This window comes from Spea bombifrons, chromosome 6, assembly GCF_027358695.1.
Source record: "Spea bombifrons isolate aSpeBom1 chromosome 6, aSpeBom1.2.pri, whole genome shotgun sequence".
NCBI lineage: Eukaryota > Metazoa > Chordata > Amphibia > Anura > Pelobatidae > Spea > Spea bombifrons.
Genome location: NC_071092.1, coordinates 221,340 through 238,440, shown reverse-complemented (window position 1 = coordinate 238,440; position 17,101 = coordinate 221,340). Strand labels below are relative to the sequence as shown.

Sequence of the window (17,101 nt, the reverse complement as noted above, 5' to 3'; positions counted from 1 at the left end):
CCCTGGCATGGATGAGTATTTCATGAAACGCATCTCATGTAGGCTTTTACGAGCTATTCAGCATTTTCCAGAAATGCCTCATCAGGAGGACGTTAGTAAGCGTGTCCTTTCGCAGTACCGCATCGTGCCACGGGGGGCACCTGTGAGGCAGTCAGATAACTGATAGGGCCCTCTCGGCGTTTGTGACAAATGGTCTCCTTACGAACACTTTATTTAGAAAGATCACGTGAAATTGAGCAAAAAAAAGAAATGCCCTATAAAATTCTAGCTAGTCCTAAAAGGTGCTGTTCCACTTAGACAAAGCATTATTTTAAACCTAAGCATACATTTTATTTACAGAATGAAACCTTTTGATAACTTTTCCAGATTCCCAGGCTGGCCCAGGGAGCAGCGACCGGCCCAAAATGTCAAATCAATGTAAGGTGTGCCGGTTCCATTTCTCTGGGAAACTTCTTTCTGTGGCGCACAAGTGACCCGCTTCTCACGCGCTCTGCTCGGTGTCGGAGAGTATCTCGTTCTCACAGAGTTCCTGGAGCCTCTGGATACAATCTCTTCCTTCCTATATTCCTCTCAGTGCTGTGCGGCCCTCAAACCACACATTTGGTTTTCAAACCTTTCATACTCTGTGCAGATTTATACAAAAAAAGATTCTCAGTTTAGAAAATATATGGAGCGGGGATCGTTGTGTGAGTGGAATACGGAGCGGGGATCGTTGTGTGTGTGGAATACGGAGCGGGGCTTGTTGTGTGAGTGGAATACGGAGCGGGGATTGTTGTGTGTGTGGAATACGGAGCGGGGATCGTTGTGTGTGTGGAATACGGAGCGGGGATCGTTGTGTGAGTGGAATACGGAGCGGGGATCGTTGTGTGTGTGGAATACGGAGCGGGGATTGTTGTGTGAGTGGAATACGGAGCAGGGATCGTTGTGTGTGTGGAATACGGAGCGGGGCTTGTTGTGTGAGTGGAATACGGAGCGGGGATTGTTGTGTGTGTGGAATACGGAGCGGGGCTTGTTGTGTGAGTGGAATACGGAGCGGGGATCGTTGTGTGTGTGGAATAAGGACTGGAGCTCGTTGTGTGTGTGGAATACAGAGTGGGGATCGTTGTGTGAGTGGAATACGGAGCGGGGATCGTTGTGTGAGTGGAATACGGAGCAGGGTTTGTTGTGTGAGTGGAATACGGAGCGGGGATCGTTGTGTGAGTGGAATACGGAGCGGGGATCGTTGTGTGTGTGGAATAAGGACTGGAGCTCGTTGTGTGTGTGGAATACAGAGTGGGGATCGTTGTGTGAGTGGAATACGGAGCGGGGATCGTTGTGTGAGTGGAATACGGAGTGGGGTTTGTTGTGTGAGTGGAATACGGAGCAGGGATCGTTGTATGAGTGGAATACGGAGCGGGGATCGTTGTGTGTGTGGAATAAGGATCGGAGCTCGTTGTGTGTGTGGGATACGGAGTGGGGATCGTTGTGTGAGTGGAATACGGAGCGGGGATCGTTGTGTGAGTGGAATACGGAGCGGGGATCGTTGTGTGAGTGGAATACGGAGCAGGGATCGTTGAGTGTGGAATAAGGATCGGAGCTCGTTGTGTGAGTGGAATACGGAGCGGGGATCGTTGTGTGAGTGGAATATGGAGCGGGGATCGTTGTGTATGTGTGGAATACGGAGCGGGGATCGTTGTGTGAGTGGAATACGGAGCGGGGATCGTTGTGTATGTGTGGAATAAGGATCGGAGCTCGTTGTGTGTGGAATACGGAATGGGGATCGTTGTGTGAGTGGAATACAGAGCGGGGATCGTTGTGTGAGTGGAATACAGAGCGGGGTTCGTTGTGTGAGTGGTATACGGAGCGGGGCTTGTTGTGTGAGTGGAATACAGAGCGGGGTTCGTTGTGTGAGTGGTATACGGAGCGGGGCTGGTTGTGTGAGTGGAATACGGAGCGGGATTCGTTGTGTGAGTGGAATATGGAGCGGGGTTCGCCCGTCTGCTGTCTCCCGTCTGAGATCTCTTTTCAGGGGTTCCTAAGATGTTGGGGAGTTTCTGTGGGGTTTTTGCCCCTTCACCCAGTAGAGCGTTTGTGAGGTCAGGCGTTGATGTTTGACGAGACACCCGGCTCACAATCTCCGTTCTTGTTCATTCCAAAGCTGTTCGCTGGGGTTGGCGTTCTGTACGGAGAGCTGAAGGGGGCAGTGACGGGGCCCGCGCACAAAGTGAGCTCCATAAAGACACGGCTGGAAGAGTCTGGGATGGAAGAACCTGGCCGGCTTCACGGAGCCCCAACCTCAACTCCATCAAGATGAACTGGAATGGAGATTGCGAGACGGACGTCTCTTCCAACATCAGCGCCTGACCTGACAAACAAACCTTCCCAGAAGAGCGGAAGCCATTATGACTTCATATTAATGTCTCTGTATTTAGAATGTGATGTCATCAAAGTCCTTGTTGTTGGAATGGTCAAGAGTCCCAATACCTTTGGCCATATAGTGTAGCTCACGAGGAGGTCCGATATCTAATGTATCGGTCTGTCTTGGTCCGTCAGTTCTAGTTCTGTCAGACCCTTTGAATGTAAGGACTGAAAGAAGCGCTGTGGGAATTGTTGGCGCCATATAAATAAAGATAATAATAAAGCGCTCCAGCACACAGTGAACCGTGTCAGCACCCCCAACATAAAGTGGTGCATGCTTTAGACTCTCTCATTCATATTCCCCCAGACAGTGAGTGTTCTTCCCTTCCCAGTCATTGTTACGCTAGTTAACCCTCCCCCATATTCCAGTCTGATTAAAGCTAACAGCCACCCCAGCTGTCTCTATTAGAGGCCAAAACCTTAAAAAAGGACTGTGATTCCTACTATCCGAGGCACATTCACTGGCCTAGAATTTGCCTTGTTTTTTTCTTTGCAGCATGACCCTTTAATGATGTAATGAAGCGCTCGTTAGTTAATCGTGTACAGCTGAGGACCCCAATGCATGTCCCACGTTTCCCGCGTCTCTCTCCTCGCTCGCAGACCCACTCATTACGTGGTGAGAATGGGCAACCTTAAAGGGCTTAGGACTGACGCTGGACTGTAACCGCTACAGTAATTCAGCTTCTTGATCGCATTTACTAAAGAAATTTTACACGCTGGCATCTCCCAGCTCTGCATCTGCAGCAAGTACTGAGTGTTAGCTTTTGGGGTTCTGCTGCTTTCAGGGATAGGTCACACACAGCACACGCATGGTCTTTAGGTGTAAATGCTTGCTTCTCCCCGGTAGGAGGGTTATTAGGGGCCGCAGCTGGTATGGTATCCATCTAGCTCCCTAGGGGCCCGTCCTCGCACACTGTTTACGCTTTGTCACATGTATAGAAGTTATCACATTTCCAGTTAACCTCTCACATGCCAGCCTCATTCTATTCACTGATCTGTTGTCGGTGTCCTTGTTGTCCCCAAGTGTCCCTGACACCGAGGCAGCAGCTGCTGCAGCCAAAACAATCCCCAATGACACCGTCCTGTACATATGGATTTGGGAGAAGAGTTTGCTGCTACGACCCAAACGATGTCAATGTGATATGCGAGGCCCAGAGAGGACTAGTCACACGGCACAAATACTAAAACCTCATTTCGATGGTTTTAGCTTAACTAAATCCATAAAATGGGAAAAAAGAATACAGATACTGGAAACGTAGGTTATGCTGGGTCTTGGGACATCCTTCTTTCGCTGCATCTCCTTGGCTTTTTTATGGTTTAAAATGTTTTGATATGTCTTAGAGTTTTTTTTTAAACTCTTTTTGTATGTAAAAAAACTAAAGTAAAAAACTCATTTCGACTTGTTAAATGCTATTAAAAGCAGAAACACCGATGGCAGGGGACTGAAATCCAAGCATCAGTGACCGACCTGCCCCAGGGGCTACGGGCCCTCCTCATCCTGCTGCTCCAGCATAATATTCCCAAGACCCCCCGTTATCATGTAAAAAGCTGAACATTCCCATCGGCTCCTACTCTGAGATCACATACACAGTCCCTACTACTCAGAAAGACCCCCTGGTCTGGCCTTTATATTGGGGTCGGCCCCTTTTCTGTCCAAATTAGAGGTTACAATGCAAAAAAAAGTTTCTTAAAATGTTTACAAGACCTCGATATGGATATGAGGTGGTGGCACCCAATGACACCAAGCAATACTGTAACTCATGGGCTTTCCCCATCCCGCCATCCCGTGACCCCCCCATACACGCATTCAGATACCTCATCGGAGGATATTATTACTGAGACCCCTGTATGCGCAGCCACTACACAATCAATGCTCCCTCGCGCTACGAACGATGTCAGCATAAACGAGCTCCGCGAGCCTCTGCCCCCCATCGCACTCACCACTTACCCAAAAATGTTTCACAGATCCGCTTTCATCTTGCAGAATAAATAGATCCTTCCCTCTCCTTGGCCGTCCCATCTAAATGTACGTTTCTCTGTCTCCTTGATCCTCAAATTAACCTCCCTTAGATGGGATTACTGATTTCAGTCAAAAGAAAAGAGCTTTGAACTGACGAGCCCTTAGAAGCAAATGAGACAACAGCAGATAATCTGCGGGGTTCTAACGCACTTTAAAGAACATTCCAAGGTCAGCGGCCCCCCGCGTCGCATCTGAAGCTCGGGGGCTCTGTAGGTAAATAAACAATAATGTTCATGTAGACAGAGTGTCAGTCACACCGGATCGTCTTTCCATGTTCTAAGATTACAGGGCATGCCAGAGGAACGTCTAACCTTACAGGGAACGTCACCTTTACAATATCCCCGCAATATGGCCACTCGTGCCAATTTCCACCCACGACTGAGAGCACAGGGAGACGCGGTGTTACACGACAGCAAAGTCACAAACATAAGGGGGAATAGAATGAATCCTTCATAACGCTTTGTCTGCCACTCAACACCCTTCTTTTATTATTTAGAGCCCTCCAAATAAATGAAAACTGATCGGGTTACAGGTTGGGGCACAAGCAGCCGCCACGCGTGCAGAGCGCACTCCTCGCGTGCCACTTCCCGGGTTACCGACTGGCTCAGTGCCGACGGTTATTTGCCGGAATGAATGCGCTCGGCGTCCGCGTTAGTCAGAAAACTTCTTGCTAGTGACCCTTGGTGACCTCAGATGACCTTGGAGACATCAGCTGCTTCTGAACTGGATAAAATGAGTCAAAGTGATTGAAGGATGAAGGATTCTCGCAGACGGACCTGTCTGTCACCCAACGTGGCCTTTTCCTTCCCAAGACAACCCAAGCCTGAGCGGGGAGCCCCGATGTAAATAATATATTTGTTATTTAATAATAATATAGAGGCTGGCCACAAATTCCACTTTCTCTCCATAAACTGACTCCGCATATCTTTAAAATAGGAGAAAAGTAATTAATGCCTGAGAATGGGACCTAACAACTTGGTCTCGAAAGCTCGCAATTAAACTCTCAGTTAGCCAATAAATGGTTTCATTTTAATTATACTTTTCTCAACGGCTAACACGGTACAAAACCTTTTGATCTTTAAAATATAAATCAGTTCCTGGGGCTGGTGTTAATTTTGCTTTATTATGAATAAAAAAAAAGTCAACAAATAAACCAAACAGAGTGGCCGGCTCACAGCGGACCTTTAGTGGCTCAGTAACGATGAATATAAATGGGCCCTGTGTCTAAAGCAGGCTTAACCGCAAAGCCCCTGATCAGTCCCACCCAAGCTTTACTCACACAGAAGCGGATTGTGCCGTACACAGAGCTGCCGTGTGTTACTGCGGGTCCTGTGTGCTCTGTTTGTGTGTTACACAGGGTGTGTGATGCGGGTCTGTCTGCTCTATCAGTGTGTCTCCGTTACTGCGGGTCCTGTGTGCTCTGTTTGTGTGTTACACAGGGTGTGTGATGCGGGTCTGTCTGCTCTATCAGTGTGTCTCCGTTACTGCGGGTCCTGTGTGCTCTGTTTGTGTGTTACACAGGGTGTGTGATGTGGGTCTGTCTGCTCTATCAGTGTGTCTCCGTTACTGCGGGTCCTGTGTGCTCTGTTTGTGTGTTACACAGGGTGTGTGATGTGGGTCTGTCTGCTCTATCAGTGTGTCTCTGTTACTGCGGGTCCTGTGTGCTCTGTTTGTGTGTTACACAGGGTGTGTGATGCGGGTCTGTCTGCTCTATCAGTGTGTCTCCGTTACTGCGGGTCCTGTGTGCTCTGTTTGTGTGTTACACAGGGTGTGTGATGCGGGTCTGTCTGCTCTATCAGTGTGTCTCCGTTACTGCGGGTCCTGTGTGCTCTGTTTGTGTGTTACACAGGGTGTGTGATGCGGGTCTGTCTGCTCTATCAGTGTGTCTCCGTTACTGCGGGTCCTGTGTGCTCTGTTTGTGTGTTACACAGGGTGTGTGATGCGGGTCTGTCTGCTCTATCAGTGTGTCTCCGTTACTGCGGGTCCTGTGTGCTCTGTTTGTGTGTTACACAGGGTGTGTGATGCGGGTCTGTCTGCTCTATCAGTGTGTCTCCGTTACTGCGGGTCCTGTGTGCTCTGTTTGTGTGTTACACAGGGTGTGTGATGCGGGTCTGTCTGCTCTATCAGTGTGTCTCCGTTACTGCGGGTCCTGTGTGCTCTGTTTGTGTGTTACACAGGGTGTGTGATGCGGGTCTGTCTGCTCTATCAGTGTGTCTCAGTTACTGCGGGTCCTGTGTGCTCTGTTTGTGTGTTACACAGGGTGTGTGATGCGAAAGGAATTGTGTCAGTTATGTTTGCAGCCGGGGTCTGTCCTAGTGTATGGTACAGCACTGCGGAATAGGATGGCGCTATATAAAACAATAAATAATAATAAGAGTCCCCTGGGGTTGCAGACATGAGACGGCGGGCGGCCCACCGTATGATTATTATCAGTTATCTTCTGTCTGGAGCTGTAAGAATTTGTTAAATAATCATTTTCACTGGCTAGAGCTCTGCGACTTTATCACCATAGCAACTAGTGGTCTGTTCCGTCCTATTGGTTGCTATGGATAAAAAACAACTTTTCAGACCATGCACCGAAATATTTTATCAAAGTTCTCAGGTTTCAGAGGAACAATGTTTTTGCTCCAGGATCTCGCAGGATCTCATGGGATCGTTTAAGACGTATAACTTATCGCTGACATCACCGTGGGTGGGAAACGGCCACTCACATGTATCCGGAATCCACTAACATACAATTTAACCTGCTCCATGACACTGAACAACACTCTACTCCATGCCACAACACAACACTCTGCTCCATGCCACAACACAACACTCTGCTCCATGACACTGAACAACACTCTACTCCATGCCACAACACTCTGCTCCATGACACTGAACAACACTCTACTCCATGCCACAACACAACACTCTGCTCCATGCCACAACACAACACTCTGCTCCATGACACTGAACAACACTCTACTCCATGCCACAACACTCTGCTCCATGCCACAACACAACACTCTACTCCATGCAACCACACAACACACTGCTCCATGCCACAACACAACAATCTGCTCCATGGCACAACACAACACTCTGCTCCATGACACTGAACAACACTCTACTCCATGCCACAACACTCTGCTCCATGCCACAACACAACACTCTACTCCATGCAACCACACAACACACTGCTCCATGCCACAACACAACAATCTGCTCCATGGCACAACACAACACTCTGCTCCATGACACTGAACAACACTCTACTCCATGCCACAACACTCTGCTCCATGCCACAACACTCTGCTTCATGCAACCGCACAACACTCTCCTCCATGCCACCGCACAACACTCTGCTCCATGCCACAACACTTTGCTCCATGACACTGAACAACACTCTACTCCATGCCACAACACAACACTCTGCTCCATGCCACAACACTCTGCTCCATGCCACAACACTCTGCTTCATGCAACCGCACAACACTCTCCTCCATGCCACCGCACAACACTCCATTCCTTACGACAGCACAATACGGCACCATTTGTCTGTATATTGTAATATGAATTTAAAAGACATTATGAAATAAAACCACAATTATGAGCTGAGCACAGAGGCAGCTTCCCGTCCCCAGTAACAGTGTGTGAAAATGGCCCGTCTTATGACGCCCTACCTTATTGTTCTGACAGAAATGCAGTATTTCCACATGAGATTCCACATGGCACCTCCATCCCCCTTCATTATGCTGGGAGGCCGATATAAACAAAGCTTTCCAGAGTCCTTACAAGGCACGGGAGAGACTCAGTCCACCAGACACCAAGAGAAAGCAGACTTCATCCCGAAATCTGGAAGAATCCAAAAAAACCCTCCTTTCCACTCAGTGAGGGAATACGGCTTCAGCCTCCTCTCGGATTTCTTCCTCGTGGTTTACAGGAACCGCAGCTCTGGTGGAGATTATGCACATTTTCCAAGTCAGGAAAATAAACCTTCCAAATTACTAGTTAGAGTTTCTTTCCTTCTGCCGCAGATTCTAAAAAGGCTAGTTTAGGGCTGTAAATGGAGGCAGACGGCAAGTGAAATCATCCGCCTGATATTATACAAACCAGCTGTCTGCAAAACCTCTCCCTGACGGCTCAAATAAACGCCTTTCAGGCCAAATCCATAAACCAATCATTTTGTAACGCAGAAGGAACGAGTAAGGAACTTGTGCAGGGAAACTCTTCTTGGAGCGTTTAGGTTTTAGGTCTGCGTTTCACAAGCAAACAGGTCACAGGGACTGAGCGTGATGGGAGTGCTGTGAATGGTGATCTGTTCCCAGCGTCGCTTAAATAATTCTTATTCACGCCCAGCAGCTTATGCGCTAGAATAACCCCTGAGGTGTTCACAGGGTTAGCGTACAAAGATCAGGCCAAGGGCGCACGCTTTGGTGGTAGCTAATGTGAGGGGTGGTAGGTTCTGGTACAGGATGCCCAGGGCACCTCACAGTATAAAGGGACTATTTTACGGGCTATCACGCTATTAAAGGGCCTTCCCGCAAACGACAAGTTTCAGGAGCTGATTGGATTTTGTGCAGATTGCCGTGAGGGCCACGAAAAGGACACACGCTGACGGCCCCACACCTTGTGTGGATGGAATTCGGAAGCTGAAATATTCACACCCTATTATATTCATATAATTATACGGCCCCCAGCAGTACCGAGCCACTGATATATGCTGTAGATGGCTTGGTGCCCTGCCTAGGGCCCTGCGGGACTTGAATTAGGTTCTGATGACACATGCAATGGAACTCTAGCTACAGTATTATGTTTATGTTCTAATCTACGATCAGCATCTAGGAAGCTTTTCTGCGTCTTGCCGTCTCCCAGTAACATGAAGCTGCTGAAAATGTAAGGAACAGCCTGCCAGGTCTGCTTGGTCTTGGAAGCTGGACGCAGTAGGATGATGTCAGGGTAAAGCAGATGAGCTCATCCGTGGCCGAGCAGTGAACTCTCTTCGGGTTAAGCGTACAGCTAATACTTTCCATGATATGTTGAATCATAGAGGGCCAAAACGAAGGATGAGCGGTTAATCAACCCGGTCTCTGCACCCCGATTATCTAAACAGTCAACCAGGAAAACTCTGTGTTTCCCGCAGACAATGTACACGATGCTGCTCAATCTACTGCCTGCCTACATTTTGGCCACATATGGCACATTTGATTCTAATGATTATTTTGTATGTGACACTGTTATAAGACATCTAATATAGAGATTACTGTCCGGTGGTTCCGTTATAAGACATGTAATATAGAGATTACTGTCCGGTGGTTCCGTTATAAGACATGTAATATAGAGATTACTGTCCGGTGGTTCCGTTATAAGACATGTAATATAGATATTACTATCCGGTGGTTCCGTTATAAGACATATAATATAGATATTACTATCCGCTGGTTCCGTTATAAGACGTGTAATATAGATATTACTATCCGCTGGTTCCGTTATAAGACGTGTAATATAGATATTACTATCCGCTGGTTCCGTTATAAGACGTGTAATATAGATATTACTATCCGCTGGTTCCGTTATAATACGTGTAATATAGATATTACTATCCGGTGGTTATGTTATAATACGTGTAATATAGATATTACTATCCGGTAGTTCCGTTATAAGACGTGTAATATAGATATTACTATCCGGTAGTTCCGTTATAATATGTGTAATATAGATATTACTATCCGCTGGTTCCGTTATAATACGTGTAATATAGATATTGCTATCCGGTAGTTCCGTTATAAGACGAGTGATATAGATATTACTATCCGGTGGTTCCGTTATAATACGTGTAATATAGATATTACTATCCGGTAGTTCCGTTATAATACGTGTAATATAGATATTACTATCCGCTGGTTCCGTTATAAGACGTGTAATATAGATATTACTATCCAGTGGTTCCGTTATAAGACGTGTAATATAGATATTACTATCCGCTGGTTCCGTTATAATACGTGTAATATAGATATTACTATCCGGTAGTTCCGTTATAAGACGTGTAATATACATATTACTATCCGGTGGTTATGTTATAAGACGTGTAATATAGATATTACTATCCGGTGGTTACGTTATAAGATGTGTAATATAGATATTACTATCCGCTGGTTCCGTTATAATACGTGTAATATAGATATTACTATCCGGTAGTTCCGTGATAAGACGTGTAATATAGATATTACTATCCGCTGGTTCCGTTATAATACGTGTTATAAAGATATTACTATCCGGAGGTTACGTTATAAGACGTGTACTATAGATATTACTATCCGCTGGTTCCGTTATAAGATGTGTAATATAGATATTACTATCCGCTGGTTCCGTTATAAGACGTGTAATATAGATATTACTATCTGCTGGTTCCGTTATAAGACGTGTAATATAGATATTACTATCCAGTGGTTCCGTTATAAGACGTGTAATATAGATATTACTATCCGCTGGTTCCGTTACAAGACGTGTAATATAGATATTACTATCCGGTAGTTCCGTTATAATACGTGTAATATAGATATTACTATCCGCTGGTTCCGTTATAATACGTGTAATATAGATATTACTATCCGCTGGTTCCGTTATAATACGTGTAATATAGATATTACTATCCGCTGGTTCCGTTATAATACGTGTAATATAGATATTACTATCCGGTGGTTACGTTATAAGATGTGTAATATAGATATTACTATCCGCTGGTTCCGTTATAATACGTGTAATATAGATATTACTATCCAGTCGTTACGTTATAAGATGTGTAATATAGATATTACTATCCGGTGGTTCCGTTATAAGACGTGTAATATAGATATTACTATCCGGTCGTTACGTTATAAGACGTGTAATATAGATATTACTATCCGGTGGTTATGTTATAAGATGTGTAATATAGATATTACTATCCGGTGGTTATGTTATAAGACGTGTAATATAGATATTACTATCCGGTGGTTACGTTATAAGATGTGTAATATAGATATTACTATCCGGTGGTTATGTTATAAGATGTGTAATATAGATATTACTATCCGGTGGTTATGTTATAAGACGTGTAATATAGATATTACTATCCGGTGGTTACGTTATAAGATGTGTAATATAGATATTACTATCCGGTGGTTACGTTATAAGATGTGTAATATACATATTACTATTCGGTCGTTACGTTATAAGATGTGTAATATAGATATTACTATCCGGTGGTTACGTTATAAGATGTGTAATATAGATATTACTATCCGGTGGTTATGTTATAAGATGTGTAATATACATATTACTATTCGGTCGTTACGTTATAAGATGTGTAATATACATATTACTATCCGGTGGCTCCATAGTAGCTGTGATGTACATATTACTTGCAGCTCTTCATTGTTATACCGATAATATATATTATTACCAATTACATATATTAGTAAGTGTAGTGGTTTTCAGTGGAAATGACTATGCCAGGATCTGGCAATGGTGAAAATCTACTTAGAATCTACTTATTAAAACAATCCATATAAATCTAAAGCTAGCGGTGTAAATCTTTGTGAAGCTGCCCGTTCACATCACAGACGCTCCCAGGGAAGCCGGAGAAGCGGACTGGGAGTAAAAAAGCTGCATGTTCTTCCCATGCTCTGTGTGAAGGTTTTATTGTCCAGCGATAAAGGAAAAGGCCAGCGTTTGTCTCGATTCGGAGCTCCTCACACTAAAGGCTTTTGTCTTTAAAATCCCTGAGAGTTAAAGCAACAGCAACCGATGGGAAAGAATAATGTGCCCCAAATCTGGCGAGGACACAGGGACACATTTCATATGTCGGGAAAACTGGTCACTTCACAGTTAAATACCTTAAAGAAGCCATTCCGCACACAGAGAATTCCACGTCGCCTCACAGCATGGTTAAATGGTTTCCTGCTCAGTATAACGGGTCCATCGGAGGCCGGCAGTGTAACAGAAACTTCGGAGGCCGGTAGTGTAACGGGTCCATCGGAGGCCAGCAGTGTAACGGATCCATCGGAGGCCGGTAGTGTAACGGATCCATCGGAGGCCAGCAGTGTAACGGATCCATCGGAGGCCGGCAGTGTAACAGAAACTTCGGAGGCCGGCAGTGTAACGGATCCATCGGAGGCCGGCAGTGTAACGGAAACTTCGGAGGCCGGCAGTGTAACGGATTCATCGGAGGCCGGTAGTGTAACGGATCCATCGGAGGCCGGCAGTGTAACGGATCCATCGGAGGCCGGCAGTGTAACGGATCCATCGGAGGCCGGCAGTGTAACAGAAACTTCGGAGGCCGGCAGTGTAACGGATCCATCGGAGGCCGGCAGTGTAACGGATCCATCGGAGGCCGGCAGTGTAACGGATCCATCGGAGGCCGGCAGTGTAACAGAAACTTCGGAGGCCGGCAGTGTAACGGATCCATCGGAGGCCGGCAGTGTAACGGATCCATCGGAGGCCAGCAGTGTAACGGAAACTTCGGAGGCCGGCAGTGTAACGGATCCATCGGAGGCCGGCAGTGTAACGGATCCATCGGAGGCCGGCAGTGTAACGGATCCATCGGAGGCCGGCAGTGTAACGGATCCATCGGAGGCCAGCAGTGTAACGGATCCATCGGAGGCCGGCAGTGTAACGGTGAATGGAAGGATTCAGGGGTTCCATATAAACAGAAGGATTATGGGGTCCCCATAAAACAACAAGGACTTATCCTCTCCTCACCATATCTGATTAAACAGTTCTGACTAAATTGCAGCGGAATGAAGACATTTAACAGACAATTTCGATGAGCCAAACTTAATTTTACTTTTCGATTAATTTTGCAGTCCTGTCAAAATATTTACAGAACTATGTCAAAAGAAAAAAACCAGAATAATGAATCATGAATATGCAAATATGCTAATGAATAGACAGTAAGTAATTATCATTACAGCGAGGTCTGCGTTCCAGTCGTACAGCCAACTGGTCCAAATTGATCAGAAATATGCTTTCCGCAGCCAAGTCAGTGAGAGCTTATCGTGCAGATTGTGGCAGATGTAATAACATATGCTCACCAATGTCACCTGGCATTAGAAGACCACAATATTTAATGTCTGCGCATAGAAACAAGTAACAAACCGAACGAGCCCACACATGTTACATGCAACAGCCCCTAACTCATCCACAAACAGAGCGAGCAGAACGTGATCCCTCTAGATTGTAAGCTCCTGTGTGCAGGGCCCTCCTCGCTTGTTGTTATGTTATATACTACTTGTTATGTCATGCTACCCATTGTACAGCGCTACGGAATATGACGGTGCTATATAAAACGATAAATAATAATTCAAATAGTCTGTATTGGGACTCATGACTCCGACACAATGACAAGACACACAGACGACGAGCTCTATTTCTATGTAAAACGCACGCGTACCCCTCCGACTTTTACTAACCTTTCCTATATGTCATGTGAAGCACACACCAAAAAAAGTCAAAAAGAATAGCTTTAAATTATATTTGTTAAATAGAGCAAGTATCAAAAAGTATCTACCAAATACGCACCCTGTGTTATTTTGTTTCTTTATTTGATCCATTAGGTGTGCAGCCGTAACGTTACATTAAGATATAAACTCCCTGTTTTTGCCATCAGACGGGAAGGGTCAGGACACTAACCCACGAGCCACACGGGCAAGCATAGCTTTAACGTCAGAGGCCCAGGTCAGATAATCCCGCAGCGCCCGAGTGAACGCTCAGCGACGGGTAAAAGAAACGAGTCCCAGAACTCCTTATTACCGTCCTTTTGGGTTTGTGTAATAAGGCTGTGTAATAATGTGTAATCATTTGTGTAGTAAAAGGTAAGCCGGCACAGGGTGTTGGCTACAGAATGGGATCATGAATATACATCAGTGGCCCTCCCTGTCATGACACCATTGCTGGGCTGGGGCACTCGAGGCCTATTCTCTCACACGTCGCCTGCTCCAAGAGCCCCCCAAACATCTCACTCCGGGTTTTATGCAGTCTTATGTACCACTAAAATGTGCAGCAGTTTTATGCATGTAAAATAATGCCCGTAACCCCCCATTGTCCCTCTGAGCATGTATCTGCCTTCTCTGTACACAGACACGGCGTAGGGCAGTGCTATGCGTGCCGCTGCACACTATAATGGACTATTGTCATTAAACAATGCACGGTGCATGGAAGAGACACAGGATCCAGGGCTCGCGGCCGCCTGCTGCCACGGACTGCGTGGAGTCAGAACTGTGATTATTAACCGGTTCGAAGTCACATTGTTAACTAAATGACTTCTGCATTACCAGACAACGAACTCTGGAACCCTCCGTACCGGACGCCCCACACCTTCTAGCGGCAAAATCCTACCTTTTATAGAATCCGTGGAGGGGCTGGAGACACAGAAACTGCCAATAATCCAGACACAAGGCTTTCAACTTCAACATTTTACCACCCGCTGGCAGGAGGACGCCGGGCTCCGCACCAGCCGTACCCAGGTGCCTCGGTGCTCAGCCCGAGCATTCGCTCTGCGCTTGGAAGGTTCCGCAGGTCAGAGAACAGAAACCGCTGTGAATCCTGGGAGCCATAATAAGAAGGAACTGGTTACCGCGCCTCACTTGGAGAAAGGCTCTCCGAAGGCGAAAGGGGCCACGCCGAGCCCCCAACGTTCATCTTCCAGCAGCAGCAGAAAACTTTACCATCCAAACAGATACCTCATTGCTGAATCTTCCTAGAAATCACAGCAGAAATCCTGGTGCTTCACTTCCCCTTATCTGCCGCACATTCCCTCCATTGTCTGCACGTCAACAAAAGACACGACAAGGCAGCGGGCGGCCGTCGCTGCAAATAAATTATTCTTATCGTATTCCCAGCCGAGGCTCTGTGTGTGAAAGAAGCTAATCATCCGAGCCACATGGTGCACAGAGGGACAAGCTCCCAGCGAGATGCACCATCCCCGGGATTGGACCATGCTGGTTTCCACGGCAACAGGGACACATTGATAACATGTGACATGGGACTCGAGTGACAGCTTGTGCCTGCTTACCCGAAAATAATGCCTTTTAACAAGCGTCTCACAGCGGCAATTACTAAATGTGGGGGAAATTTCTGCTTCTGCTCACAAGGAAGGGGCATTAAATAATAATAAATAAATATGATTTATTTATTTATATAGCGCCATCATATTATGCAGCGCTGTACAATATCCCTACATACAGAATCAGTTTAATGAAGAGTAAGTAGAGTAAATACAGCTAACCTGGGAAAAAACTGGAGGAAATAGCTGAGAAAATGCGGAATGAATCGTATATATGATTCCTCGCCAAACAGTGGCGTGATAAGAGGCGAGGGAATGAGCAGCGGCAGGAAGGTCCCTCGCAGACTCAGAATTTTTGCTCTGAAATATCCTCCGTCTCTCACAAACTTTCCTTGATGTTAATTAGAAAAATCCTAAGCTCTAAATAAAATTTGTGTCATCAGAATAGGAGCCTCGCCGTATTAAGCGGCATATTCAAGTTTTGGGATGGACGGCCAGTCCCGGGAGTTGCAGAGAAAGCGATATCCGTTTATTGCCGTTAGTTGGGCATGTAGGGGCTACCCTCCCATACAGGTGAGTAAAGGTGGCCACACCATCCAATACCCCAACATCAAATATCCCAAATCAATGGCCCTATAAACCCGTGTATAAAACACACAGTGCTGGCAGCGAGGGTCACAGAAGCTTTATGGCTGTACAGAGCCAATGACTTTCCACGAGACGCTCCGTGAGATCCTGGAGCCCGGGGCACAGACCGTCGCTGTATTATGGTTACGGCTCCCCCTCCGGTAACTGGCAGCGAGGGCTTCATTAACATGTCAGGACAATAGACTCACTGAGACGATCCGTGCCGCTAATTACTGGGATGCACCCGCTACGCCATTTCTACTGTATGAAGCGTTTACATAATTACAGGGAGATGCAGAAAAACACTGATTATTTTAATGAAATTCCATCTGCTATATTTCCCGCTGGTATCTCACGGGAAGTGGAGAGGTCTATCCGGCGGCCACTGGGACATCTTACCACTCTATAGTAAAGTATTTTGACGTTTCTCGTTCCTTTCAGACAATCAGATAAAAGGTCGTTGATGCATGTGGGGGGCGAAGGCTGCCCGTGGAGTCAAATCCAACAGACGAGTGACTGCAGCCCAGATTGCTGAAAAAGTGACTGCTGGTTCTGATAGAAAGAAGTCAGAAAATAAGAACTGGACCACAAAAAGATAGAAGGAGGCGGCTGGTCTGATGAATCACGTTTTCTTTTACATCACGCGGATGGCCGGGTGCATTGCTTACCTGGAGAACACGCGGCACCGGGACGCATCCATGGGGGCCGCAGCACAGCTTCAGAGGTCTAGTGGAGTCCGTGCCTCGACGGGGGACCTACACAGTATTAGGCAGGCGCTCATAATATGATGGCTGATCTGTGTAATTTCCTTTATAACATAATCTTGCCCCCAGAAGCCCACCATTCTTGACAGGAACTTATAAAAGTGCCGTGAGGCTGGATTGTAAACTGCTATTGCAGAGTATGTTAGCGGTTAATAAAAAAAAAAGTGATAACGAGTAATAACTATAAAGAATAATGAGATTTACACGGCTCCAACTGTCCTCTCAACACCACCGGCACACAGTGCCACCCGGTGTCCAGAGCTACGA

At 46.3% G+C, this 17,101-nt stretch overlaps 1 protein-coding gene across 5 annotated transcripts in view; it reads right to left on the bottom strand.

Moving 5' to 3' along the window:
* Positions 1-17,101, bottom strand: part of IQSEC1 (IQ motif and Sec7 domain ArfGEF 1) — a 69,900-nt gene that overhangs the window by 29,250 nt on the left and 23,549 nt on the right. The window contains exon 1 of one of the 5 annotated variants that reach the window (XM_053468596.1): positions 14,777-15,238. The exons of 3 other annotated variants lie outside the window; for them this stretch is intronic. In XM_053468596.1, coding sequence (XP_053324571.1) covers positions 14,777-14,853 — 77 coding nt within the window. In that variant the 5' untranslated portion in view covers positions 14,854-15,238. Of the gene's footprint in view, positions 1-8,082; positions 8,358-14,776; positions 15,239-17,101 lie in introns of those variants that run through there. One more of the 5 variants, XM_053468598.1, reaches the window with a different exon arrangement.